Source organism: Lytechinus variegatus, chromosome 6 (assembly GCF_018143015.1).
Source record: "Lytechinus variegatus isolate NC3 chromosome 6, Lvar_3.0, whole genome shotgun sequence".
NCBI classification, from domain to species: Eukaryota; Metazoa; Echinodermata; class Echinoidea; order Temnopleuroida; family Toxopneustidae; genus Lytechinus; species Lytechinus variegatus.
Window position 1 is genome coordinate 33,245,604 of NC_054745.1, and position 26,592 is coordinate 33,272,195.

The 26,592-nt window shown below is 36.9% G+C and overlaps 1 protein-coding gene and 1 non-coding gene across 2 annotated transcripts; both read right to left on the bottom strand.

Annotated features, from left to right (window-relative positions):
• Window positions 1–1,130: 1,130 nt before the first annotated feature.
• On the bottom strand, window positions 1,131–24,484 carry LOC121417733. The gene is made up of 8 exons (XM_041611466.1): window positions 24,383–24,484; window positions 18,891–19,018; window positions 18,362–18,383; window positions 12,702–13,003; window positions 11,888–11,936; window positions 6,798–7,099; window positions 5,975–6,023; window positions 1,131–1,436 (listed from the first exon to the last, which is right to left on the bottom strand). Exons 1-8 carry the CDS (start codon window positions 24,482–24,484, stop codon window positions 1,131–1,133), a joined length of 1,260 nt encoding a protein of 419 aa, XP_041467400.1.
• TRNAL-UAA lies at window positions 17,703–17,774 on the bottom strand. The gene has a single exon. It is a non-coding gene; the product is annotated as a tRNA-Leu (tRNA).
• Window positions 24,485–26,592: the final 2,108 nt, after the last annotated feature.

The following is a 26,592-nucleotide window of genomic DNA, read 5'->3' on the forward strand; positions in this document are numbered from 1 at the left end:
GAGTTAATTGTTATAAATTGCATTTCCACCTGTCCATTTTCGTATCAACCATATTATTTTTCTTCAAATTATATATTATTTGGTTGCCATGACAATGGCTTTAGATGTTATTTGAATGTTAACAGTAAAGCTATACATTCTTACCCTAATATATAAGAAATGGATAGATTATACAGTCTCTTTTTGTCAAAACTGGTACTTTTCTTGGGTAAATGAGCCGTTGCTATGGCAACAGGCCATTTGGAACATTGATAGTTTTCGTTCAATTCAAATATTTACCAAGGCAACATCAATGTTTTCTCATTCTATTTAGTTCATGCAGAACACTCACTATATTAAATTTCCTCTAAATTAATTGAGAAAGTTTAACCTTATGCATTGAATTAATTTTCATTGTATTTTTCACCAGTCCATAACCTTGTCATTCATGCTGTGTTTTTTTTAATAGATGTTATCTGGTTATTATGGCAATGGCTTAAGATGTTATATAAAATAAAAAAATAATAAATCACATACATATCTCGATTAGTACTTTAAAACTAGGGAAATGGAACGATGATCATACATGTATATGTATTCTACATTTTTATAAATATTTTTTTTTACCTTCCTAGAGGAAAATAAGGTGCTGCCATGGCAACAGGACCTTTGCAACATTGTTGCCTTGTTTTTGAACTATAATTCCATATCTTGATATAGGAGAAAGGGCTGAGCGGGTGAGGACTTTGTGATGTAATAGACGTATAACTTTGCATTAATATACCTTATGGCTCCTATTTTAATTAATAATTTTCAAATAACCAGCTGTCCAGGTGAATTTTAACTATGAGCGAGGAAAATTCTTAAAAGTACCTCAACCACTTTGCTTTGATGTGTAACCTACTACGTATTGGGATCTCATTACAGTTGACTTAAACGGGTTTTTTTCAGTTTGGGATATTATAATAGGTCGACATATTATATTCAGCGTGATATCCGATTATAAACGACCGTTATAAGGAAGGGCGGGTTGCTTGACTCTATCGGTTTAATATAAGAGCGCCTTGAAAAACATAACCAGGGGAAAAATCGCATACGGCCATGGTTCAAATGAACATCCTCGGAAAATAATGTGTTAAGAACATGAACACTCACTTTATCTTGAGTCGATGCAGTGATGTCAAACGTGTTGAAGACTCTACAAATTGAACAAAGTCATCTCTAGCTGCATCTTGGACATCAATATCTCGCAACCCAGGTAGTGACGAGATCAACCCTTGGTAGCATTGTGACGTCAGTTTACTAGTTAATAGCTTTGTGACGGACGGTAGTTCAGGAGGTGATAGAGAGAAACTGAGCGATGAGTCTGAAATGGTGAGAGTGTTCAGTGAGGTGAGGGGTCTCAGACATAACCACATTCTAGCAGTCATCTCAGAAGACAGATGGCATTTGGTTACCTGAATGAAAATTGAATAGAAACGCAGGATAATTACAGCGCAAATAAATGATACATGAACTAATTCTGGGTTCTGACTTTTCTTCACACCTTTCATGCATTTCGTGAAAAGAAGCTAATAATAATAATAATAATAATAGGCATTTATATAGCGCCATCTATCTAGAAATATTCTATTCCGAGGCGCGTTATTATTATTATTACCCCGGCTTTAGCTCGAGCTGCCTCTCAGCGCTCATGCATTCAAGGAATTAATCCTGCCGGGTACCCATTCACCTCACCTGGGTCTAGTGCAGCACAATGTGGATAAATTTCTTGCTGAAGGAAATTACGCCATGGCTGGGATTCGAACCCACGACCCTCTGTTTCAAAGTCAGAAGACTTATCCACTGGGCCACAACGCTCCACATATAGGTATATAGGTATTCTAGAAAAAAAAACGATATCCTAGAATCAAACGTGATTTCTTTTATTAATTATTTACACGCTTGAAAATATACGTTAATTTGAAAAAAAAAATCTGAAAGAAAAACCAAATAATACACTTTAAATACCCTTTTTTTATAAAATAGATTAAAAAATGGAAGCGTTTAGTTTGGGTAATCTTCCCATCCCAAAATGACATGTCACTATTTCATTTGATTGTCATATCTTTGAAATGCATGTGCATCAAAACAGCTGTGGTGTGAAGTTTCAAAGATTAAATAAACATTTGTTCCATCGACAAAATTACCCATTTTACATCAAATTTTGATACAAAAAAAAAACGGATGCATAAAATCCGTGCGTAATCTTGTGTTGTCTTTTAAAAAGGTTTCTCAATCATTGGATTAACTTAAAATCTCAGGATTTGATCTATAGGCCTATAAGCTGTCTTCTAATATGAAATTTATAAATACGTCAAGTAGGTACTCTAACGGGTTTTTTGTGAATAAACATAAGAAAAATACCTAATCTGGGAGCCAGATCTAAATGTGAATCCTAAGTGCCCAAAAATGAAAAAAAAAATCACGGCGCAAATTTGCTTGAATAACTATTATGCTTCGTCATCATATTGTTACGAAACTAGATCAATACAATTTGTATTCAAATTCACTCCTGAAGACGGACAGTCAACCTGTCCGAAACGTCGAGTCTCTCTACTACCCATCATCTCTACTCGCCGACCCAAGCCAGCATCTCCTCATCAGCTCTACTACTCAAGCTGTTCTCACTCAACATTCCTTCTGGTTTACAGTCCTTTTGACTATTTTCAAGAAAGAATACTCTATTCTCAAATCTCCACTTTCTCGCCTATCCACTTCTCTTCTTCTATCCACTGTTTCTATAATACTCCACATGGTGTACCGTTAACCACATCAGCAATTGTACATGCCACCATGCAAACTTTCAAACAACATCTCGTATTCAAATTTATTTCATATACCATTTTAGTATTAGTAATGAATAAATATGATATCCTGCACTCTTACAAATTATGTGTAGACTTTCAATATTCATGGTGTTTTTTTAATACTTGCGCTTCACGTTTGAATTATTTGTTTAGTAAGATTTTCATCCTCTTCGTGATTTCAGTCTGTGCTTAGAATATCCTTTTTTCAAGTCAGCTATAGGTCCTCACCGTTTGTGGTTAAGGCCAAAAAAAAGCGGCAAAAACAAGGCAAAAAAGAAGGGCGGCGGAGCAAAGAAAAGGAAAGTAGAGCAAAACCATTTTGAAGTGATTTCTGATTATGGTAAGATATATTTCGACTTTATTTTTCACGAGAGAGTGTAACGAGCCAGCGGTTTGGAAAGAAATTAAAAGCTGATGTTGTAAAACTCGTTTTTTTTTTTTTTTTTGGGGGGGGGGGGGGGCGGGGGTGAGGTGGGTCAATTACTGCTAAAAGGGCATCCTTTGGAGGTGTTGCGAGCGTGAATTGCATGCTCAAACTCTTTGAAATTTTCAATAGAAAATGAAAATTAAACTTATTGAGTTGTTTTTACAATAATTAAAAAGATGTGCATCTAACTAAATGATTAACACGAGCTCAAAGCGCGAGCTGAAATATACTGACCAGAAAATGATCCTGATAAGGACTGCGTTTAGTGACTAATATACATCGAATAATGCGAGTGCGAAGAGAGCTAAAAAGATATTCCACCACAGGGCCGTCACCAGCTTTTTTCTAGGGGGGGGGGTGCTTTTTATGAAAAAAAAAAACAAAAAACAACGTATTAACTCAATTTCATGCAGTTATATAGCCCGCCGGCCAGATCTTTTTCAAAAGAGCCCTCAAGTATCCCTACCCCCCCCCCCTCCGGTTTTTTTTATTTATTTATTTTTTTTTTTTATTTATTTATTTTTTGGGGGGTTCTGAAGGGGGGTGCGTTCGCACCCTCCGCACCCCCCTGGCGACGGCCCTGCACCAGGAAAGCAAGACTCTTTAAGTGTATTTTTTTTCCAAATCCTTTCATTGTGTGCTACAAAGATTATTTTGCCTTTTAAACAGTGCCTTACAGATGAGCGGAGGCTCGGGAATGATACCCCCTCCCCACCTCAATAAAAAAAAATCAGGACCAAGAAAAAAGTGGTAAGGAAATAAAAAGAAAAATAGAAAGTAGAAAATGATATTATTTTTTAATATTATGTCAAAATCTACCACAAAATTTGATATTGTAATAAAAAAGTGGGAATATTTGTGTGCTCGCTTTGTTCACTCACAAGTTTTTAATACATTTTACCCGATCTACCAGATCTAGCTCCTTCAAAAAAGACATTAATTCATTCCCGCTTGTCCTGTCGAGCATATAATTTAATTTGGTCAAGGAATCGATAACCTGTTGAATGAAGAATGGATTTCATGTCTTTGAAGGTACCATAACATAATTTATTTCACTTAAAGCATTATTGATTTTCCCAATCAATAATGCAAATCTCCTTGCTTGGATTGACAAAAAGTCTTGTTTTCTTACTCATGAAGGAAAATTAAAAGGTAAAAGGCGTTAAAGTGAAAAAATAAAAATTAAAGTAAATAAATAGATATGTAAATAAAAATGACAGCATAATTCTGAAATTATAGCACAGATAATGAAAAGGTAAAGAGAAAGTCAGCTGATTAGCAAGATGTCTGATCATTATTGTTATCATTATATGCCATTTTGACGCAAGCCTTCTTTTTAATCCCAAACAAAAACATTCCCCGTTCCCTCAAGCATGAACAAAACTAAATACTGTTGATGGCATTCTAATGATAAGACCCTAGAGCACATATTAACACCAAAGTATAGACATTATAATTTGATTTTTATTTATTTTTACTCTTCAAATTTGTCCCGGTTTTTTATACGCACTGTAGTGCAACAAGTGCAATACTAATGCAACCAGTAAGCGTTCAAAATAATTTTAAATTTCCGTTTTTTGTATCGCCTGCCAAGGAGCGAGAGACTATACACATGGGCGCCATTTGATTTCATGAAATAGAGCAATTGAGTATCCCTGAACTTCCTGTGCGAGTTTAAGGTCACATGACCAACGTCAAATATCATTTAGGGTCAACGTACTTTGATAATATTGGGGATATTTGTGGAATTGTCATAATTTTAAAAATTTATGGGTCTAGTTCATAAGACTTGAACACAAGAGTAAACATCCATCCATTAAAATCATGTGTATGTTTCAGGTCAATTGATTAAAACCAAAGGTAATTTAGGGTCAATAAACTTGGGCCGTATTGGGGGTATTTTCTAATTGGTATTATAACTTTGAAAAATTATGGATCTAGACATTAAACATATACATAAGGGTTATCAAGTATGTTTCGAATACGTTTTGAGGTCACATGATTTTGGTCAAAGATCATGTTGGGTCAATCAAAATATTAATTTATTATCATATGGAAGCTTTCTTTTGTGAATAATTTTTCATAGCTGTTTTCAAAGTCAGCACTGTTACAATATCGCATAATGCATGCGAGAGAGCCAGATGCATTCGACTTGTTATTACTCTCTGTTAAAGAAATATGCTTAAATATTCAATATTCAGATTTTTTTTTCTTAAATCTACTCATGCTTCACGCTCGATTATTTTGTTAAGTGAGATTGTCATCCTCTTTGTGATTCCAAACGGTGCTTTGAATTCCAATTTTCAAATCAGTTTAAAAAAGGGAAATTGTTATATAGGCGAACATTTTAAAGTAACGGGAAATTTCTGGCTATTTTAAAATTGAGATAGGTGAAGCCATTTTAATTTCGAATCGGCAACTTGGTAAATAAAGTATGACATATAGAAGGGACAATTTTATCATATGCTATGCATATCAATGGCACGGATTTTCTTTTTCTAAGTACCGATTTCCCCTGGGACAGTAATGAATATATGAGAAGCAATCGTTGTTTTATTTCATTAGGGAGGAAAACCAAATGATTAAGATTTTTTTAATAATCACAAATATCCCCCCTTCTATTTGTGAAAGCTCGATCCGCCCCTCATAATTTTACAGTTATATAGCAACAAACAAGTTACACAAATAATATCCAACCACTTTATACACCTATGCTTACCTGTACACCTTTCGCAGTATCAAAGTCGAATTGCCATCTATCAAGAGTTCTGAATTGTAGAAAAAATAGAAATTCATAACGGGAATGATAATAAACCATAAAGCATTATTCAGATGTGAACTAAGTGCCTCGAAAATTGTTATAAGCTTTAAAGTTATTTTGATAATCATACGATATTTTCATAATTATAGGTAACGGCAATATTATTGTGACAAACATTGTAATGAGTTGTTCTTGCAATGCTCGAATATTGAAATTATGACCAGTTAAAGAGAGAGAGGAGGGGGGGGGGGGGGGGAGGGAGGGGACTTTGTGATGTAATAGACGTGTACATTTGTAATGATATATTTTATTGCTCCCTTTTTATGCAATATGTATTGCTCCCAAACAGCTGTCCAGATGAATTTTGACTACGAGCGAGGAAAATCCGTTTATTACCTCGACCACTTTTCCGAATAATTTTGCCTCCTGCCTGCACATCCTGTATCGGTATAAATGTGAGCGATGGAAAAGGAATTCTGTTCAAGCATGTCAAGTGGATCTACTTTTTTACTACGTGTTACCTACTACGTGTTGTGATCTCATTACAGTTCACCTAAAAAAAAAAAATCAGCAGTTTGGGATATTACAATAGGCCGACGTATTACATTCAGTGGGATATCCGATCATAAATGACCGTTGTAAGGGAAGGGCGGGACACTTGACAGTATCCAATCTTATATGATAAGAGCGCTTTGAACACATAATCGGGAGGTGATTGCATCCGGGCATGGTAACAATGAACATCCTCGGCAAATGATGAGTTTAGAACATGAACACTCACTTTATCTTGAGTAGTTGCAATGATGTCAAACGTGTTGAAGACCCGACAAATTCAACGAAGTCATCTGTAGCTGCATTTTGGACATCAATATCTCGCAACCCAGGTAGTGACAAGATCAACCCTTGGTAGCATTGTGACGTCAGTTTATTAGCTAATAGCTTTGTGATGGACGGTAGTGCAGGAGGTGATAGAGAGAAACTGAGCGATGAGTCTGAAATGGTGAGATGGTTCAGTGAGGTGAGGGGTCTCAGACAAGACCACATTCTAGCAGTCATCTCAGAAGACAGATGGCATTTGGTTATCTGAAGGAAAACAGAATAGAAAAGCTGGATAAGAATTACAGCGCAAATAAATGATACATTAACTATTTTTTTGGTTCAGACTTTTCTTCACACCTTTCATGCATTTCGTGAAAAGAAACTATATAGGTATTTTCGAAAAAAAAATGATATCCTAGAATTAAACGTGATTTTTTTCATTAATTATTTGGACGCTTGAAAATATACGCTAATTTATATAATTGAATTTTGTCAAGGAATTGATAACCTCTTGAATGAAAAATGGATTTCATGTCTATAAAGGTACCATAACATAATTATTTCAAAAGGATTTGAATAAATAGAAGTTTTCCAAATTAATAATGCAAATCTCCTTGCTTCGATTGACAAAAAGTATTATTTTCTTACTCATGAAGGAAAATTAAAAGGTAAAGGAGGTTCAAGTGAACAAAAGTAATAAAAAGAGTAAATAAATAAATTAAATATGACAGCATAATTCTGAAATTATGGCACAGATAATAATAATAATAATAATGGTGGCTACTTGTATAGCGCACAGGTCCACCTTTCGGTGCTCATGGCGCTTCAAGGAAAATAAACAGAGAACACAACAGTAATAGAAAACAAACAAGAATAGAATTTCAATTTTCCTGAAAAAAACACAATATTAAACTGTTAATGGGAGATTAAGTAATTTTTTTAGCTGGGACTTGAATGTTTCTTTAGATGAAATTTGAAGTAATTGGATAGGCAGTTGATTCCATAGCTTTGGTCCTATAACAGAGAATGCATGGTCCCCCCATTTGTGTTTTGTTCTGGGTGTCTGGAGCAATAGGGCATCAGATGATGAGCGAAGACTAAGTGAAGGCTGATATTTTGAGAAAGAGCTGCTGAGATATGTGGGGAAGAGAGAATAAATCAAATGGTGTATTAGTAAAAGAATTTTGAAGGTGATTCTTTTACCAACAGGCAACCAATGAAGGGACTGGAGGATTTGTGAGATGGAGTCATACTTTTTAGTGTAAGTTAGGAGACGGGCAGCAGAGTTTTGTAGACGTTGAAGTTTTGTCAAGCCTTTTTGTGGGAGGTTAGAGAACAGTGAGTTTGAAAAATCTAAACGGGAGGAAATTAAAGCATGGATAAGTATCTCGGCTGCAGGTTTAGACAGTGACTTTCTGATGAAACTCAAATTACGTAGTTGATATCTGACATTTTGTTGGACTTGAGTGATATGGTTGCGAAAAGTCATTTCCTGATCAAATATAACCCCAAGATTACGGGCTGTTTTAGACGGAGTGATACAAGAGCTAACAGGATGGACATGACATGACTGAAAGTCAATTTTTGTAAGCATAAACTTCGATCCAAGTATTAAGAATTCTGATTTATCATCATTCAGTTTCAGGCAGTTAGATACAAGTCTTGTCTTAAGGTCTTGTAGACATGCTTCAAGTTTTGCGATAGCAGAGTTCAATGCAGACATGGAGGGTTAAAAAGACAAGTAGAGTTGTATGTCGTCGGCATAACAATGGTATTTTATGCCATGTTTACGAAATATCTTGCTGATTGGTTGCATATAGAGGGAATAGAGCAGTGGACCTAATACACAGCCCTGGGGTACCCCAAACTTCAGAGTAGTTAAACCTGAGATAGAACTACCGATTTTAACATATTGAGATCGTTCTGATAGATAGGATATGAACCAAGCAAGGGCAGTCCCCTTGATACCTAATGAGTTCAGCCTTTCAATTAGGATAGTGTGATCTACTGTGTCAAATGCTGAACTCATATCAAGCATGAGTGCCGTAATGTTGCCATTATCCATTTCTCTATAAATAGTATCTCTTAAGTTAACTAGTAGTGTTTCTACACTATGACCAGGCTTGTACGCAGATTGATGTGGGTCAAGTAACTCATTATCTTGTAAATATGATGTTAGTTGTGAGAAAACAACTCTTTCCAGTAGTTTACCTAAAAAAGACAAGTTTGATATCGGGCGGTAATTTTTCAAACACTCTTGATCTAAGCCTGTTTTTTTCAGCGTCGGATGGATGACAGCTTTTTTACAGACCTGTGGTACAACTCCCGAACTAAGACTTGTATTTACAATTCTAGTAATGACAGGCAACAGAACTGTGGAACACTTCTTAACCAAATCTGTTGGGATTGGGTCGAGTTCACATGATTTGTTTGGAGAATTTTTTATAATCCCTCAATTCTGACTTAATTTCACTGACAGTGTCATTATTTGAGTGTAAGGCAGGAGTTAAAAGGCACTGCCGGATTGTTAGAATCTTATCTACAAAATACTGATCGAAGCAATTTGCAAGCTCAGCCTGATCACCATGAGTGAGATGTTCTGGTAAAGGAGATTTTTGTTTCCTGTTAAGCAAATCATTGGCAACTTTGTACAATTTTTTTGTGTCTTTCACACAATCCTCAATCTTTTTCGAATGGTATTGTAACTTAGCATTCTTTATCAAAGTATTGACACGTTGCTTTTGTTCACGATATATCTGCTTGTGAATCTCCAACCTTGTGGACCTAAATCGTCTTTCAAATTGTCTTCGAATCAATTTTTCTTGAGTAATTTCTGGGGTGTACCAAGCAGTATTGGTGTGAATTGTAATCTTCAGCTGCTTTTCAGGTGCCAACTTATCAAGAGCAGAGCTGAGTGAGGTATTATACATATCCACTTCTTCATCGACACCATTAACATGTAAACAACCGGATATAAGATACTTAACATGGGTGTCATCTGCAAACTCTTTCGGGTCAACAGATTTCAAATTTCGTGTTGTTACTATTTTCTTCTGGTTGATTTGTTTTGGAAGGCCTAATTCACACATCAGTGCTGAATGGTCAGATATACCTTCTACAACACAAATATTACAAAGGTTAACAGTATTCTCATTATGGGTCATGAGCAAATCTAGAACATGGCCACGATTATTGGTTGGTTCATTAATATGTTGAACAATGTTGTAGGCTGTTAACAACTCAGAAAATGATTTAGAAGTAGGAGTTGACAAGTCCATTGGTATGTTGAAATCCCCTTCAATCAGCAAGTCAGAAGAACACAGGATCTGTCTATCAAGAACATTGGAGAATTCCTCCAAGAAACTTTGAAACTGTGTTGGAGTAGGTGGACGATACACATTTATCAGATGTAACACTTTCTGTTTGTGATTGAGCGACATTTGGATAATTTCAAATGATGTTATGTTTGGAGAGTCTAGGATTCTGACCTCTAGTTGACTCTGAGCACAGCTACACCTCCTCCTCGCTTACCGGCTCTGGGAATGTGTTTGAAGGTAAAGCCGCGTGGTGTCAGCTGACCAATCACAGCAGCATCGTTCTGTGTGATCCAGGTTTCACAGACAGCAACAATGTCCAATTCATGGTCAAGAATGTAGTTGACAAGTTCAGCAGTTTTGTTCTTCACCGATCTTGCATTTAACATAGCAAATTTAATGTTTTTACTTGAAAAGTCTGTATTCAAGTCAGTTTTTTTTTTTATTTCGTGGAGAGTTTCTCTACTTTATCCCTATGCTGTCTTCCTGCTCTCTTTCCTCTGTTTGTCTTCTTTACTCTGTTAATCCGCAGTGCAGTAATTTGCTGCCAAGTCTCATCATCAATCCGAAGGGTCTTGCGAGGCAGACTTATGTTGACATTGTAGGGGTTAAGCTGTAAAAGTTCTGTAACACTATAAATGTACTTGTACGTACATTTTGTATTATTATCAATCATACACGTATGATCCTTAGATACTAATACATTAGGCGAAGGGCCAGGGCTAATTTCAATATCTCCACTGGTAAGTAGTGTTAGATGAAAAGTGGGCTTGCATTCTTATACTACAAGATACATGCTTTTGAGTACTTTTACCCTCAAAGACATATCACTACAATACTTCAAATAAGAATATGCATTATAAGTGCATGGGCTGTATAGATGTGACAGGCAGCCCTACATGTACATGGAAGAAGAGTCAGAATTAGACTCATAATAAACAAACAAACACCTCATTCCTTCCATTGTATTTATCTTTGGTATCACTTAGTTGTGAATAGACCCAGAGCTTAAGATAATGATTAGCTCTTTCAGATACAATAGGGAAAAGGCCTATTCATAGTGGCGCAGTTGAGTGCACAAACATATACTCTACATGAGGTTGAAAGCTGTAGTATGGCTAAGAGAAAGTCAGCTGATTAGCAAGATGTCTGGTCATTATTGTTAACATTATATGCCATTTTGATGCAAGCCTTCCCAGATAAAAAAACATTTCGTGTTCCCTCAAGCATGAACAAAACTAAACACTGTTAATGGCATTCGAATGATAAGACCCTAGAGCACATATTATCATCAAAATATAAACATCATAATTGGAAACTTTTTTTTTTAGACTTTTCAAATCTTTCCCGGTTTTTTATATGCACTGTAGTGCAACAAGTGCAATACTGATGCAACCAGTGAGCGTTCAAACTAATTTTGAATTTCCGTTTTTGTATCGCCTGCCTAGGAGCGAGAGATTATACACATGGGCGCCGTTTGCTTTTATGAAAAAGAGCAATTGAGTATCACTAAACTTCCTGTGCGAGTTCAAGGTCACATGACCAAGGTCAAATGTCATTTAACTCTTGTTTTATTTCATTAAGGAGGAAAAACAAATGATTAACGTTTTTTTATTTTCACAAATATCCCCCCCCCTTCTAATTGTGAAAGCTACATCCGCCCTGATAATGTTACAGTTATATAGCAACAAGGAAGTTGCACAAATATTATCCAACCACTTAATACACCTATGCTCACCTGAACACCTTTCGCGGTATCAAAGTCGAATCGCCATCTATCAAGAGTTCTGAATTGTAGAAAAATAGAAATTCATAACGGGAATAATAATAAACCATAAAACATCATTCAGACATGTCAGATGTGAACTAAGTGCCTCGAAAATTGTTATGAGCTTTAAAGTTATTTTGATAATCATAATAATATTTTCATAATTATCGGTAACGACAATATTATTGTAAAAAACATTGTAATGAATTGCTCTTGCGATGCTCTAATATTGAAATTATGACCAGATAAAGAGACAGAATGGGGAGGGACTTTGTGATGTGATAGACATATTCATTTGTAATGATATACTTTATTGCTCATTTTTTATATATAATATCCAGCCAAACAGCTGTCCAGATGAATTATGACTACGAGCGAGAAAATCCCTTTAAGTACCTCGACAACTTTGCTCACCATATTTGCGGAATAATTTTGTCTCCTGCCATCACATCCTGTATCGGTATAAATGTCAGCGATGGAAAAGGAATTCAGTTTAAGTGGATCTACTTTTTTTTACTACGTGTTTCCTACTACGTATTATGATCTCATTACAGTTTACCTAAAAGGTTTTTTTCAGCAGTTTGGGATATTATAATAGGCCGACATATTACATTCAGCGTGATATCCGATTATAAATGACTGTTATAAGGGAAGGGCAGGGCGCTTGACAGTATCGAATTAATATAAGAGCGCTTTGAACACATAATCGGGAGGGGGATTGCATCAAAGGAAGGTAAAAATGAACATCCTCGGCAAATAATGAGTTAAGAACATGAACACTCACTTTATCTCAATTCGTTGCAATGAAGTCAAACGTGTTGAAGACTCGATAAATTCAACAAAGTCATCTGTAGCTGCATTTTGGACATCAATATCTCGCAACCCAGGTAGTGACGAGATCAACCCTTGGTAGCATTGTGACGTCAGTTTATTAGCTAATAGCATTGTGACGGACGGTAGTTCAGGAGGTGATAGAGAGAAACTGAGCGATGAGTCTGAAATGGTGAGATGGTTCAGTGAGGTGAAGGGTCTCAGACAAGACCACATTCTAGCAGTCATCTCAGAAGACAGATGGCATTTGGTTATCTGAAGGAAAATAGAATAGAAAAGCTGGATAAGAATTACAGCGCCAAAAAAGTGATACATGAACTAATTTTGGGTTCTGATTTTTCTTGACACCTTTCATGCATTTCGTGAAAAGAAACTACATAGGTATTTTAGAAAAAAACGATATCCTAGAACTAAACGTGATTTCTTTTATTAATTATTTAGACGCTTGAAAATATACGCTAATTTGAAAAAAAATCTGAAAGAAAAACTAAGTAATACACTGTATATACATTTTTTATAAAATAGATTAAAAAATGGAAGCGTTTAGTTTGGGTAAACTTCCCATCCCAAAATGACATGTCACTATTCCATTTGATTGTCATATCTTTTTAATGCATGTGCACCAAAACGGTTGTGGTGTAAAGTTTCAAAGATTAAAGAATTGTTTGATCGACAAATTTACCCATTTTACATCAAACTTTAATACAAAAAAAAAACGGATGCATAAAATCCCTGCGTAATCTTGTCTTGTCTTTTAAAAAAGGTTTCTCAATCATTGGATTAACTCAAAATCTCAGGATTTGATTTATAGGCCTATAAGTTGTCTTCTAATATAAAAATTCTAAATAGGTCAAGTAGGTACTCTAACGGTTTTTTTTGTCAATAAACAAAAGAATAATACCGAATCTGGGAGCCAGACCTAAATTTGAATCCTAAGTGCCCCAAAATGAAAAAAAAATCATTTTTCGAGAGAGAGTGTAACGAGCGAGCGATTTGGAAAAAATGAAGAGCTGATGTTGTAAAACTCGTCTTCTTTCTCTTTTTTTTTTTGGGGGGGGTGGGTCAATTCCTGTTAAACGGGCATCCTTGGGTAGTATAGCGAGCGTGAATTGCATGCTCAAACTCTTGGAAAATTTCAATAAAAAATGCAAATAAAACATAATGAGTTCTTTTTGCAATAATGAAAAATATGTGCATCTTACTGATTAACACGAGCGCGAAGCGTGAGCTGAAATATACAGACCAGAAAAGTGACTCATGAATAAATAGAATACATCGAATAATGCGAGTGCAAAGCACGAGCTAAAAAGGCATTCCAGCCTGAAAGCAAGACACTCTATGCCTTTTTTATAACCACAAACGGTGAGGACCTTACACTTTAAAAATGAAGTGCTAGTTTAGAACTTACACTGCTTGTATAGTTACGGCACGACGAGTGCTGATTTTGTAGTTTAAATTTGAAGAAGAAAATCTACACTCGTAGTGCAGTCACTCTATAAGCACTTTCAGTTCTAAATAACACTTTATTTTTTACAGTGTATGATTTTATAAAAAAATACACAGGTGAAAGTTTGGGATGCTTTAAAATTAAGAAACGTAAAACAATTCAAATGTCAAATTGTCAACTTTGGAGAGCGAAGTTGGCTCAGTCGTAAAGCATCTGTCCGTCGAACCAAAGATCGTAAGTTCGAGTCCACCCCGGGCGGATGACTGAACCCAGTGCGTTGTGTGTAAACGTCTCCCCCCCCCTGTTTTATAGATGCAGGCTATGTTACAGTGGAAAACACTCCGTCCCTCGGATAGGACGTTAATTGGAGGCCCCGTGTAGAGGAGAGTCACAACCTTTGCACGTTAAGAACCCACTGCACTATTCGAATAAGAGTAGGGGGAACCCCGTGTAGTGGTCCACCTGCATTCCCTAACCAGTTATAGGGAGGAGAGACCTACGGGTTACAGTTCTGTATGCGCGCCCTTCTTGGCGACCTAGATTAGCTGGCTCCTCCAATGCGCCTTTGAATATCTTTGACAGATATATGGCGCTATACAAATGCCGTGCATCATTATCATCTTCATAAACTTGGTGAAAAAATTATGACTAGTAGTAAGAAAACTGCATCAGATTGATTGATTGATTGATTGATTGATTGAGTGATTTCATTTCTCATGAAAAAAAAATACAAAATATATACATTCAAAATATAAAACGTTAATAATTGAATTACATTGTAATCAGATACATTAATTTGAGATTATAAAAAACCTATAAGAGAAATATGGAAAAACCTAAAAGCTACAAGGAGCTTGAAAGGGGTTATTCCCAATTGAAGAATACGATTGCAGAAATACATATTCATAACTTGATGAAATAACATATTATGTCATTTAAATTAGTATCACGGATTTTTCTTTCGATGTAACTATTCCCCTGGGTTAGTAAAAATATCAACAAAGTAGCTTATCTTAGTAAATGAAAAAAAAATAATTCAAATTAAACTTTAAAAACAATCATGACAATGGCATTTTAGTCATGTTAAATGTTTTAGTGAGGAGTATTCCTCGTCTTACACCACTATTAAATACCCAATGGGACCAATCTAAAGTCTCCATATCAATTGTAATTGCAGATTTTTAAGCTTTTGAAAATCAATCTTTCTTGTCTGATATTATTCAAACTTTTACGTAATATTTCTGATTCTCCTTTAAAATGTTTTCCTGCAAACAGTTTCAAACAGATTCATTTCAAAGTCAGTGCATGAACATTTTCTATTAGAGCTTTGCGCACTCATATTGTATACACAGGTTTTGAAATTACAAAATTGTTCAGAATATTCCATTTAAAGGTATGGAAACATGAAAACTAAAATAAAAAAAGATACGGCTCTCCGCGCTCGCATTAATAAAGTTATTAAGATATTCTTTAGAAATAAGTCTTTCTTGTGTCTACCTTCTTAAAGAAGCAAATATCAGCTTTTTGCGGCCGTGGGTGGGGGACATGTGGAAAATATCCCCCTTTCAATTGATGAAAGCTGGATCTGCCCCTGATATCATTACAGTTATACAGTGCGTCCCTGGAAAAAAACGAAACCAAGATTTAGCGATGATTTATCATAACGTAATCATAAATAACATAGACATAACAATGACATACCAATGTAAAGCTTAAGATATCCTCTTTCATCTGGTAGTACCAAGATTATTCTTCATTCACGCATGAGTGAGCAAAAAAATTCGGAGAAAGGATGCCAAAAACTCATTTTCCGGGGCGTATCTCAATGTCAAAAAGAAAATCATATAAATAAAAAGTTAAATATCTGCTCTTTTCTTTGATACCTTAATCACAGAAAATGGTGAAGAAGTAAAAATGTTATGATCCCTCGAAAGAACGCTTGTATTTCCATAAATTCATTAAATAAACATTTTTTTCACCGCTCTCCCACTAAAGCTATCGCACGGTAACAAAAGACTTAATGCATGGCTGATCGTCAACAAAACGGAGTGTCGAGTGGTTTTGAACGCTAGCCTGTAAAACTTCCCCAGTTTATAGAATTATATTGAAATTCAAGCCTGTTTTCAAAGAACCAGAACTTTATTATTTTCCGACCATTTTCTGTAATTGAGGTATCAAATTAAAGAGCAGATATTGAACTTCTTAAGAATGTGGTTTTCTTTTTAAAACCCAAATACGGCAGGCCAAGTTACTTTTGATATCCCATTTTCAAATTGTTTCTGCTCACTCATGCCTGAATGAGAAAAAAATCTTAGCAGTATCAGATAAAAGAAGAGATTCTTAGCTTTGAAATGGTAGGTCATTCGTCTATTGTATTTGTGATAAAGTTATGATAAACCATCGAAAAATATTTCGGTTTCGTTTTTTTTTCTCGGACGCACAGTATAGTAACCACCAAGTTACACAAATAATATCCGTCCGCTTAATACACCTATGCTTACTTGAACACCGTCCGCGATATCAAAGTCGAAATGCCATTCATCAGGGTTCTAAATTGTTATAAGCTTTAAAATTATTTTGATGATCATAATGATATTTTCATAATCATATATATAACGGCAATAATAATGTGACAAACACCATGAACACTGTAATGAGTTGCTCTTTGGATGTTCTAACATTGGAATTGTGACCAGTAAGAGAGAGAGAGAGGACCAAAAAATGTCTGTTGTCGATTCTCTGATGATTATTTTCATATCAAGCGCAGTAAACAAGTCAATATCTCGGTATATACAAAACTGATGCTTGATAAAAGGGGTTTTTCGAGATTCATAACTGATCATAGTGACCCTCGTGATCATAATGATCAGAATAAGACTTCATCATATTACAAATTTTAACTCGTATCATTATTATCATAAGCGTAGTCGATAAAACATAACAGAACTTATAATTCATGGAGGAAAAAGAGACCGCCATTGTGATGGAGGTTATTAGACAAGCGACTTAAGAATTCAATGGAACAGATTTGTCAATAGTTAGACATGTTAGATATTGTTATGAAGGTAATATGCAATAATCACTTCAAGCGTCAACACATCGTAGTGAGATAAATCTAGAACAAATCGATTTGTAGAGAAGATACAAAAGTCACATCTAGGAGTTATGATGATAGAAAACTAATCGGATAGCAGCATCCGACTACTTACTGGTGAGCTCATATAAGTTACGGAAGACAAGCGAGTCACTTATTTAGCCCATGAAGTGCGTTTTCTATTCATGTTATTAAATGGAGAATTTCTGCTCTTTTCTTAAGTAATATATGCAAAGGAACATTATAAGTTTCTATCCTATATCATCCTAGTTGCTATTATGAACTATATTTATGTTAGAACCGAGTAAAGCGAGAAGGTAATATACATGTATATACATATATAGGGGGAGCTTATATCAAGGTTCCCCAGAGCTATATATGCCCTTTGCAAAAATTGAAGATGCCGAAAAAAATGTCTCTGCCGGGAATCGAACCCAGGCCCCCAGCTTTTATAGCCGGTGCCTTAACCACTAGACCACAGAGACAGGTTAGTTGCTAGGGCGACCCGATCCAATTGACCGTCAGATAGACAGATTTTCGACACCATACCATTTATAATTTTCTTTTGTCGGGTGAAGGTGGGTTTTGAACAATGACAAGCCGCCAAGCCTCAGCTGGATCAATGCAATTGCTTTGATACAGTAAACGTATTGGAGAAAGTATACAAATATGTGAAGCTATACATCTACAACAGCTTTGGCAACTCTTTTTATCTAAATATTGGAAAGAAATGGATGAAGAGAACAATCTAGGCGTAGATTAAATCAAGGTTCCCCAGAGCTACCTACCCTTTGGAAAAATTGGTGATGCCGAAAATATGTCTCTGCCGGAAATCGAACCCAGGCCCCAAGTTTTGAACGCCGGTGCCTTAACACTAAACCACAGAGACGGGTTAGTGGCTAGGGCGACCCCGATCTAATTGACCGTCAGATAGACAGATTTGATTAAAGCTACGCCTACCATTATTACTACTACTACTACTACTATTGTTGTTAATACCTCAAATTGCTTTTGTCACTCCCGATATAGATAGGGTCGAGGTATGTAGGTAAACATAATGGTATCGAGATACCCTGAGGACATCCGACTGGCCTCTGTTTATTCAATTTAAAGGATGGATTAAATTATGTGCCAAATCTTTGTAGCCGATCTAACTTGACATTTTTAAGTCAGAGTCTCCTTCCTGTTAACGTAGATCTTACTAGTTCTAGTAGGATCCATACTGTTATGGAAGCAAATATCCATTAATACATGTACCTTCTTTTTGACCTTCCGTACAGTGGCAGTTGAAACTGGCGAAAGATAAGCCTGTATAGATGAATACAAAAACAAACCCGACTCACTCTAGACTTATATAAGACAACGATGCCAAAGATGTCGATGACTCGAGCAGTTCAACAAGGTCTTCTTCATTCACATCAATAACTCAAGACAAACCAATCGACTGCAGGTTCTTGATATTTTGTCTGATCAGCAGACTCAGTGTTCTCATAGTCTCACTCGATACACGAATCTTCTCTGGTTGGAATGATGGCGGTGCGTGAAAGTTGATGCGTGTGAGTTTCTGTCCTCCTGTTCATCTGGGGTATGTCTCCCTCTGCATTATCAGTGTGATATCGAACTTTACCAAACCAGGGAGCGACGAGATCAGTCCTTCATAGCATTGTGACGTCACTCTCTCAGCTGATAGCACTGTGCTGGATAGTAGTTGAGGGATGAAGGAGGGAAACTGAGAGATGTGTCTGAGATGTTTAGATCTGTCAGAAAATTGAAGCATCTCAGACAGTTCCACAACCTGGTAGTCATCTCATCATTTATATCATTACCAAGCTTATATTTACTAATCTAAAAAGGAAAATGAAAACGAATTCGAGTATATGATTATAAAGCTATAATAAATCAAGTTAACAACGATTTTTTTTTTCAAATAGAATTCGTATCCACGACCTAAAGGAGAAAAAGACCAGACATTGAGTGTTACGTATAGCCATGTTTAGCAAACAACAATCATATCGAAGACATATAGAATCTCTGGACAAACTGTAAAACAATTTATCGAGCGGAGTCTTTTGAATTCGACGCTATTGAATTATGGCCAAAATAAAGTAATGGACGATATTTGTAGGACCACAATTAATATGAAAAGAACAAAAATAAAAATGTTAATAACAAAAGAAATAATATAAAATTTGATTCGGTAACGGATTTGTTTTTAGGTTACATATGTTAAAAATGTTATATGATTCAGAATTCTTTTACAAGAAATTGCCTTTTTTGATCTTTATTAAATAAATTAGAGCAAAAGTGTGTCCTTTTTATGAATATATTAGCATAACTTATTAATATGATATAAAATATAACACAATTTATACAATGACGAATTTAGTGAAAAGCACCTATACGACGGTGTAGACTATGTATTCACTACCCTTGTGCATATTTTATTTGCTATCGTGCGTTCGGCCCCCCCCCCCCCAACCAGGAATTATGGCTCTCAAACGAGCATAGTTACGTTAGGCTTAAACTTTTTTCTCCTTATTATCCTTGTGTAGGATATTGGCAACCAAATTAAATTATACAGATATTGACTGATGGGGTGTGTAATATAAACATTCTTTGGACCGCCGGATTTGTATTTTCCCGAGGGGTTATATTTTCCTGAAGCGCGCAGCGCTGAGGGAAAATATGATCACGAGGGAAAATATTAATCCTTTAGGTGGTTCAAAGAATTTTTTTTTACACATCCCATCAGTCAATATCTGTTATATTAGATAGCCTCTAATGATGAAGATAAAGTTAGGCCTAACGATGCGTGCAGCATGTTTATGATATTCACAGTGATTGATTGAACTGGTATAGATATAACGTTAGATCTTGATCTATAGATATCTAAGTAACGTTAGTCTAACGCAGTGAATGACCCTTTTCTATTCAAATCAACTTTGTTTAGGCCTAGCCCTAGATCTAACTCTAAGTTCGAGCCCAGTCCAGGTCCTGGACCCAAGGCAGGCGGATAATGCATGGTAACATCTAATCCACAAGAGGGCACCATACACGTAGAAAAATATATTCATGGACCGGTTGGTCAATATATTCATCGAAGGTGGACCGGCTGGGAAAATACATTGATTTCAATCATATCACGTGACGCGCTATGGACCAATCGCGCTTGGCTATCTGTCTTGGCTATCTAATATTGTTATATATCAACTGAAAGCTTATAAAATATTATTTCACTATTGATAAAAAAATTGACAATCCATCATCAACGAAAATATCGAATTTTGGCTGGCAGGTTGTATATCTCTTAACATGCCACGCACACTACTAACCCAATGATGCACAACGACAGACATTTCTGATATGCGGGTTAAGGGTAAAGTTGTTATCATTAATAACTCCAAGGTCCCTTACAGTATCTGAACCACTGATATTTCCAGCGAGAAAATCTAAACAAGAGGAATGACATGAGCTCCTAAGCCTAGAGAAAACATGCAGCATCTCAGATTTTAGTTCATTGAGCTGAAGCTTGTTGTCAGATGACCAACGCTTGATATCAGCAATGCAGGCAGACAGTCTTTGAACAGCAACTCCTCGATCAGCTGGCTTTATGGCGAGATATATCTGAGTATCATCAGCATTAGTAGTATACTGGATACCTGTATGGGAGCTGATAATCCTTCCTAAAGGACCAGTATACAGGATGTACAAGAGAGGTCCGATAACGGAGCCTTGCGGGACACCATAGGGTAGATAAAAGGATTTTGAAAATGAACCATTCACGACAACCTTATGGCTCCGTCCGGCAAGGTTAGATTCCAGCCAAAGGAGAACAGTTCCGCTGAAGCCGTAATCATGTTCAAAACGTTGAAGAAGAACATCATGGTCCAGCGTGTCAAACGCAGCTGAGTAATCCAAAAGGATAAGGACAGCCTCTTGTCCTTTATCCCCAGCAAGCAGAAGATCACTCTGAACCTTTAACAAGGCTGTTTCAGTAGAATGAAAATGGCGATAAGCTGAATGATTTGGTGGAAACAGCCCCTTTTGATCAAGGTGAGTTCGGAGCTGAAGAACAACAATTCTTTCAAGAACTTTACTAAGAAATGGCAAATTAGCAATAGGTTTGTAGTTCTTGAAATCATTAGTTTGCAGGCTGTGTTTTTTCAAAGGTGACAAATAAATGCTGTTTTTAAAAGACTCAGGAACAACACCAGATGCTAAGGAAAGGTTCAAGACGAGAGTTATCACCTAACCGGCAATGTGAGCGCGAAGTGAGCGAAAATTTTATATAGTGACATGAAGAATTCTTTTAATTCCATGTCTTCCCTCATCTTATTTTATTCACTCGTCTCCTCTTCCCTTTTTTCTATTCTCTATCCCCTCCTTTGTTTCTTTCTTTTCTTTTTTTTTCCTTTTTTTTTTGCTCAGCCAATGGGGGGCGGGGGAGAGGGCGGGCCCCTCGGCGCCCTCACCTGGATCCGCCTATGCATATGGAGAGCAGCGGATATCGTTCTGTCGTTTAAATGGTTTATTTTCAAGTAAACTAATGCCAACTCGTCTGCTATCATTTGGTCTACCATCAGTTCGTCCATTATCAACATGGTCAAACTGCCATTTCGTCTAATGACCAAGTTGGTCCAATTGCTATTTATTTTTCATATGCCATTTAGTCTAATTGAACTAAGTGTTAATTGGGCGAAATTAAGGAAAATAGAATTAATATTAGACCAACTAGTTATGAGACGAAATAGTCATAAACGAACTGGTGATAAGACGAAGTGATGACTGGACCAAATGGTTATTGGACCATGGTTGTTAGGCAAAAAAGTTAATGGACAGAATTGCATTAGACTAAATTAATGTAGACCCTGTTGTGAGTGGAGGAATTTAGCAGCAGGAGAATTGGTTTCAACCCGCATACCGCACAGGCAAGCAAAACAAATTCACGACGAAATTGGCGGAGAAATTCGAGACGCTGTGAATTCCGTCGTGAATAAATCAAATTGGCGACGAAATTGGAGACGTCGTAAATTTTGTCGTGTTTATTCAAATTGTTGAAGAAATTCACGACAAAATTGGCGACGTCTAGAATTTCGTCGTGGATATTCGCAATTTGGTCTATATGCGATGTCCATTCAGGGCCACCATGGAGATGAGATCAGACCTTTATAGCATCGTGACGTCACTTTCTCAGCTGATAGCTTTGTGACTGATGATAGCTCAATCGAAGATGAAGGGATACTGAGAGATGAGTCTGAAATGTATAGATGGTTCAGTGAATTGAAGGATCCCAGACAGGACGACAACCTGGTAGTCGTCTCTTTAATAATAATAATAACCCGCATTTCTGATATGCGGGTTAATGCTAAAGTTGTTATAAATAACTCCAAGGTCCCTTACAGTATCTGAACCACTGATATTTCCAGCGAGAAAATCTAAACAGGTAAATGACCTGAGCTCCTAAGCCTAAAGAAAACATGCAGCATCTCAGTTTTTAGTTCATCGAGCTGAAGCTTGTTGTCAGGTGACCAACGCTTGATATCAGCAATGCAGGCAGACAGTCTTTGAACAACAACTCGTCGATCAGCTGGCTTCATGGTGATATATATCTGAGTATCATCAGCATTAGTAGTATACTGGATACCTGTTTGGGAGCTGAAAATCCTTCCTAAAGGACCAGTATACAGGATGTACAAGAGAGGTCCGATAACGGAGCCTTGTGGGACACCATAGGGCAGAGAAAAGGGTCTAGAAGATGAACTATTCACAACAACCTTATGGCTCCGTCCGGCAAGGTTGGATTCCAGCCAAAAAAGAACAGTTCCGCTGAAGCTGTAATCATGTTCCAAACGTTGAAGAAGAACACCATGGTCCAGCGTGTCAAACGCAGCTGAGTAATCCAAAAGAAAAGGGCAGCCTCTTGTCCTTTATCCTTAGCAAGCAGAAGATCACTCTGAACCTTTAACAAGGCCGTTTCGGTAGAATGAAAATGGCGATAAGCTGACTCATTTGGTGAAAACAGCCCCTTTTCATCAAGGTAAGTTCGGAGCTAAAGAGCAACAATTCTTTCAAGAACTTTACTAAGAAATGGCAAATTAGCAATAGATCTGTAGTTCTTGAAATCATTAGTTTCCAGGCTGTTTTTTTTTTCAAAGGTGACAAATAAATGCTGTTTTAAAAGACTCAGGAACAACACCAGATGATAAGGAAAGGTTCAAGATGAGAGTTATCACCTAACCGGCAATGTGAGCACGAAGCGAGCGAAAATTTTATATAGTGACATGAAAGATTCTTTTTATTTCCATGTCTTCCCTCATTTTATTTTATTCACTCGTCTCCTCTTCCTTTTTTTATTCTCCATCCCCTCCTTTGTTTCTTTGTTTCTTTCTTTTTTTTCCTTTTTTTCTGCTCTGCCAATGGGAGGGGGGGGCGGGGCCCTCGGCCCATTCCTCCCTGGATCCGCCTATGCATATGGATAGCAGTGGATATCGTTCTGTCGTTTAAATGGTTTATTTTCAAGTGATCTAAAGCAAACTGCTCTGCTATCATTTGGTCTACCATCAGTTCGTCCTCTATCACAATGGTCAAACTGCCATTTCGAATAACCAAGTTGGTCTAATTGCCATTTATTCCATATGTCATTTGGTCTAATTGAACTAAGTGTTAATTGGGTGAAATTAAGGAAAATAAAATTGATATTAGACCAACTAGTTATTAGACGAAATGGTCATAGACGAACTGGTAATAAGACGAAGTGATGACTGGACCAAATGTTTATTAGACCATGGTTGTTAGGCGAAAAGTTAATGTACAGAATTGCATTAGACTACATGAATGTAGACCCTGTAGTGAGTGGAGGATTTAGCAGCAGGCGAATTGGTTTCAACCCGCATACCGCACAGGCAAGCAAAACAAATTTACGACGAAATTGGCGACGTCTTGAATTTCGTCGCGAATATTTGCGATTCGGTTTATATGCGATGTCCATTCAGGGCCACCATGGAGATGAGATCAGACCTTTATAGCATCGTGACGTCACTTTCTCAGCTGATAGCTTTGTGACTGATGATAGCTCAATCGGAGATGAAGGGACACTGAGAGATGAGTCTGAAATGTATAGATGGTTCAGTGAATTGAAGGACCTCAGACAGGACAAAAACCTGGTAGTCGTCTCTTTAATAATAATAATCCGCATTTCTGATATGCGGGTTAAGGGTAAAGTTGTTATCATTAATAACTCCAAGGTCCCTTGCAGTATCTGAACCACTGATATTTCCAGCGAGAAAATCTAAACAAGATGAATGACCTGACCTTCTAAGCCTAGAGAAAACATGCAGCATCTCAGTTTTTAGTTCATTGAGCTGAAGCTTGTTGTTAGATGACCATCGCTTGATATCTAGCGATGCAGGCAGACAGTCTGTAAACAACAACACCTCGATCAGCTGGCTTCATGGTGAGATATATCTGAGTATCATCAGCATTAGTAGTATACTGGATACCTGTATGGGAGTTGATAATCCTTCCTAAAGGACCAGTATACAGGATGTACAAGAGAGGTCCGATAACGGAGCCTTGCGGGACACCATAGGGCAGAGAAAAGGGTTTAGAAAATGAACCATTCACGACAACCTTATGGCTCCGTCCGGCAAGGTTGGATTACAGCCAAAGAAGAACAGTTCCGCTGAAGCCGTAATCATGTTCCAAACGTTGAAGAAGAACACCATGGTCCAGCGTGTCAAACGCAGCTGAGTAATCTAAAAGGATAAGAATAGCCTCTTGTCCTTTATCCACAGCAAGCAGAAGATCATTCTGAACCTTTAACAAGGCCGTTTCAGTAGAATGAAAATGGCGATAAGTTGACTGATTTGGTGGAAACAGCCCCTTTTTATCAAGGTGAGTTCGGAGCTGAAGAGCAACAATTCTTTCAAGAACTTTACTAAGAAATGGGAAATTAGCAATAGGTCTGTAGCTCTTGAAATCTTTAGTTTCCAGACTGCGTTTTGTTTTCAAAAGTGGCAAACAAAGGCTGTTTTAAAAGACTCAGGAACAACACCAGATGATGAGGAAAGGTTCAAGATGAGAGTTATCACCTAACCGGCAATGTGAGTGCGAAGCGAGCGAAAATTTTATATAGTGACATGAAAGATTCTTTTTATTTCCATGTCTTCCCTCATCTTATTTTATTCCCTCGTTTCCTCTTCCTTTTTTTTCTATTCTCTATCCCCTCCTTTGTTTGTTTGTTTCTTTTTCCCTTTTTTTTGCTCTGACAATGGGTGGGGGAGGGGCGGGCCCCTCGGCCCCTTCCCCCCCAGGATCCGCCTATGCATATGGATAGCAGTGGATATCGTTCTGTCGTTTAAATGGTTTATTTTCAAGTAATCTAATGCCAACTCGTTTGCTTTCATTTGGTCTACCATCAGTTCGTCCACTATCAACATGGTGAAACTGCCATTTCGTCTAATAACCAAGTTGGTCTAATTGTCATTTATTTCATATGCCATTTGGTCTAATTGAACTAAGTGTTAATTGGGCGAAGTTAAGGAAAATAAAATTGATATTAGACCAACTAGTTATGAGACGAGATGGTCATAGACGAACAGGTGATAAGACGAAGTAATGACTGGACCAAATGTTTATTGGACCATGGTTGTTAGGCGAAAAGTTAATGGACAGAAATGCATTAGACTAAATGAATGCAGACCCTGTTGTGAGTGGAGAAATTTAGCAGCAGGCGAATTGATTTCAACCAGCTTAGCGCCCAGGCAAGCAAAACAAATTTACGATGAAATTGGCGACGTCGTGAATAAATCGCGACGAAATTCATAATGTCGCGAATTCCGTCGTCAATATTCGCGATTTGGTCTATATGCGATGTCCATTCAGGCCACCATGGAGATGAGATCAGACCTTGATAGCATCGTGACGTCACTTTCTCAGCTGATAGCTTTGTGACTGATGATAGCTCAATCGAAGATGAAAGGACACTGAGAGATGAGTCTGAAATGTATAGATGGTTCAGTGAATTTAAGGATCTCAGACAGGACCACAACCCGGTAGTCATCTTTTAATAATAATAATTATACTTGCTTATATAGCGCTTAATGCTTTCTTTGTCAGAAGTCTCCAAGCGCTCTACATGCAGCATAATTACCCTGGCTTTAGCAGTGCAGCTGTTACGCGCGCTGCATTTCAAGGAATAAATTCCTTCCTCTTTAGAAAGGTTATATTTACTACTCTAAAGATGACAAACTGAAAAGGAAATTCATGGAAACGATTATAAAGCTAATATGATATTAAATAGAC

Excerpts from the sequence above, each read along its gene's own strand:
- LOC121417733 (XM_041611466.1), bottom strand. The coding sequence starts at position 24,484 with ATGCGGATTATTATTATTAAAGAGACGACTACCAGGTTTTTGTCCTGT. Across the intron at positions 19,019-24,382 it reads TTTCAGACTCATCTCTCAGT|TTTCCCTCCTTCATCCCTCA; the intron begins GTCCCTTCATCT and ends CACATCTCTCAG. Across the intron at positions 11,937-12,701 it reads TTGCAACGAATTGAGATAAA|AACTCTTGATAGATGGCGAT; the intron begins GTGAGTGTTCAT and ends TCTACAATTCAG.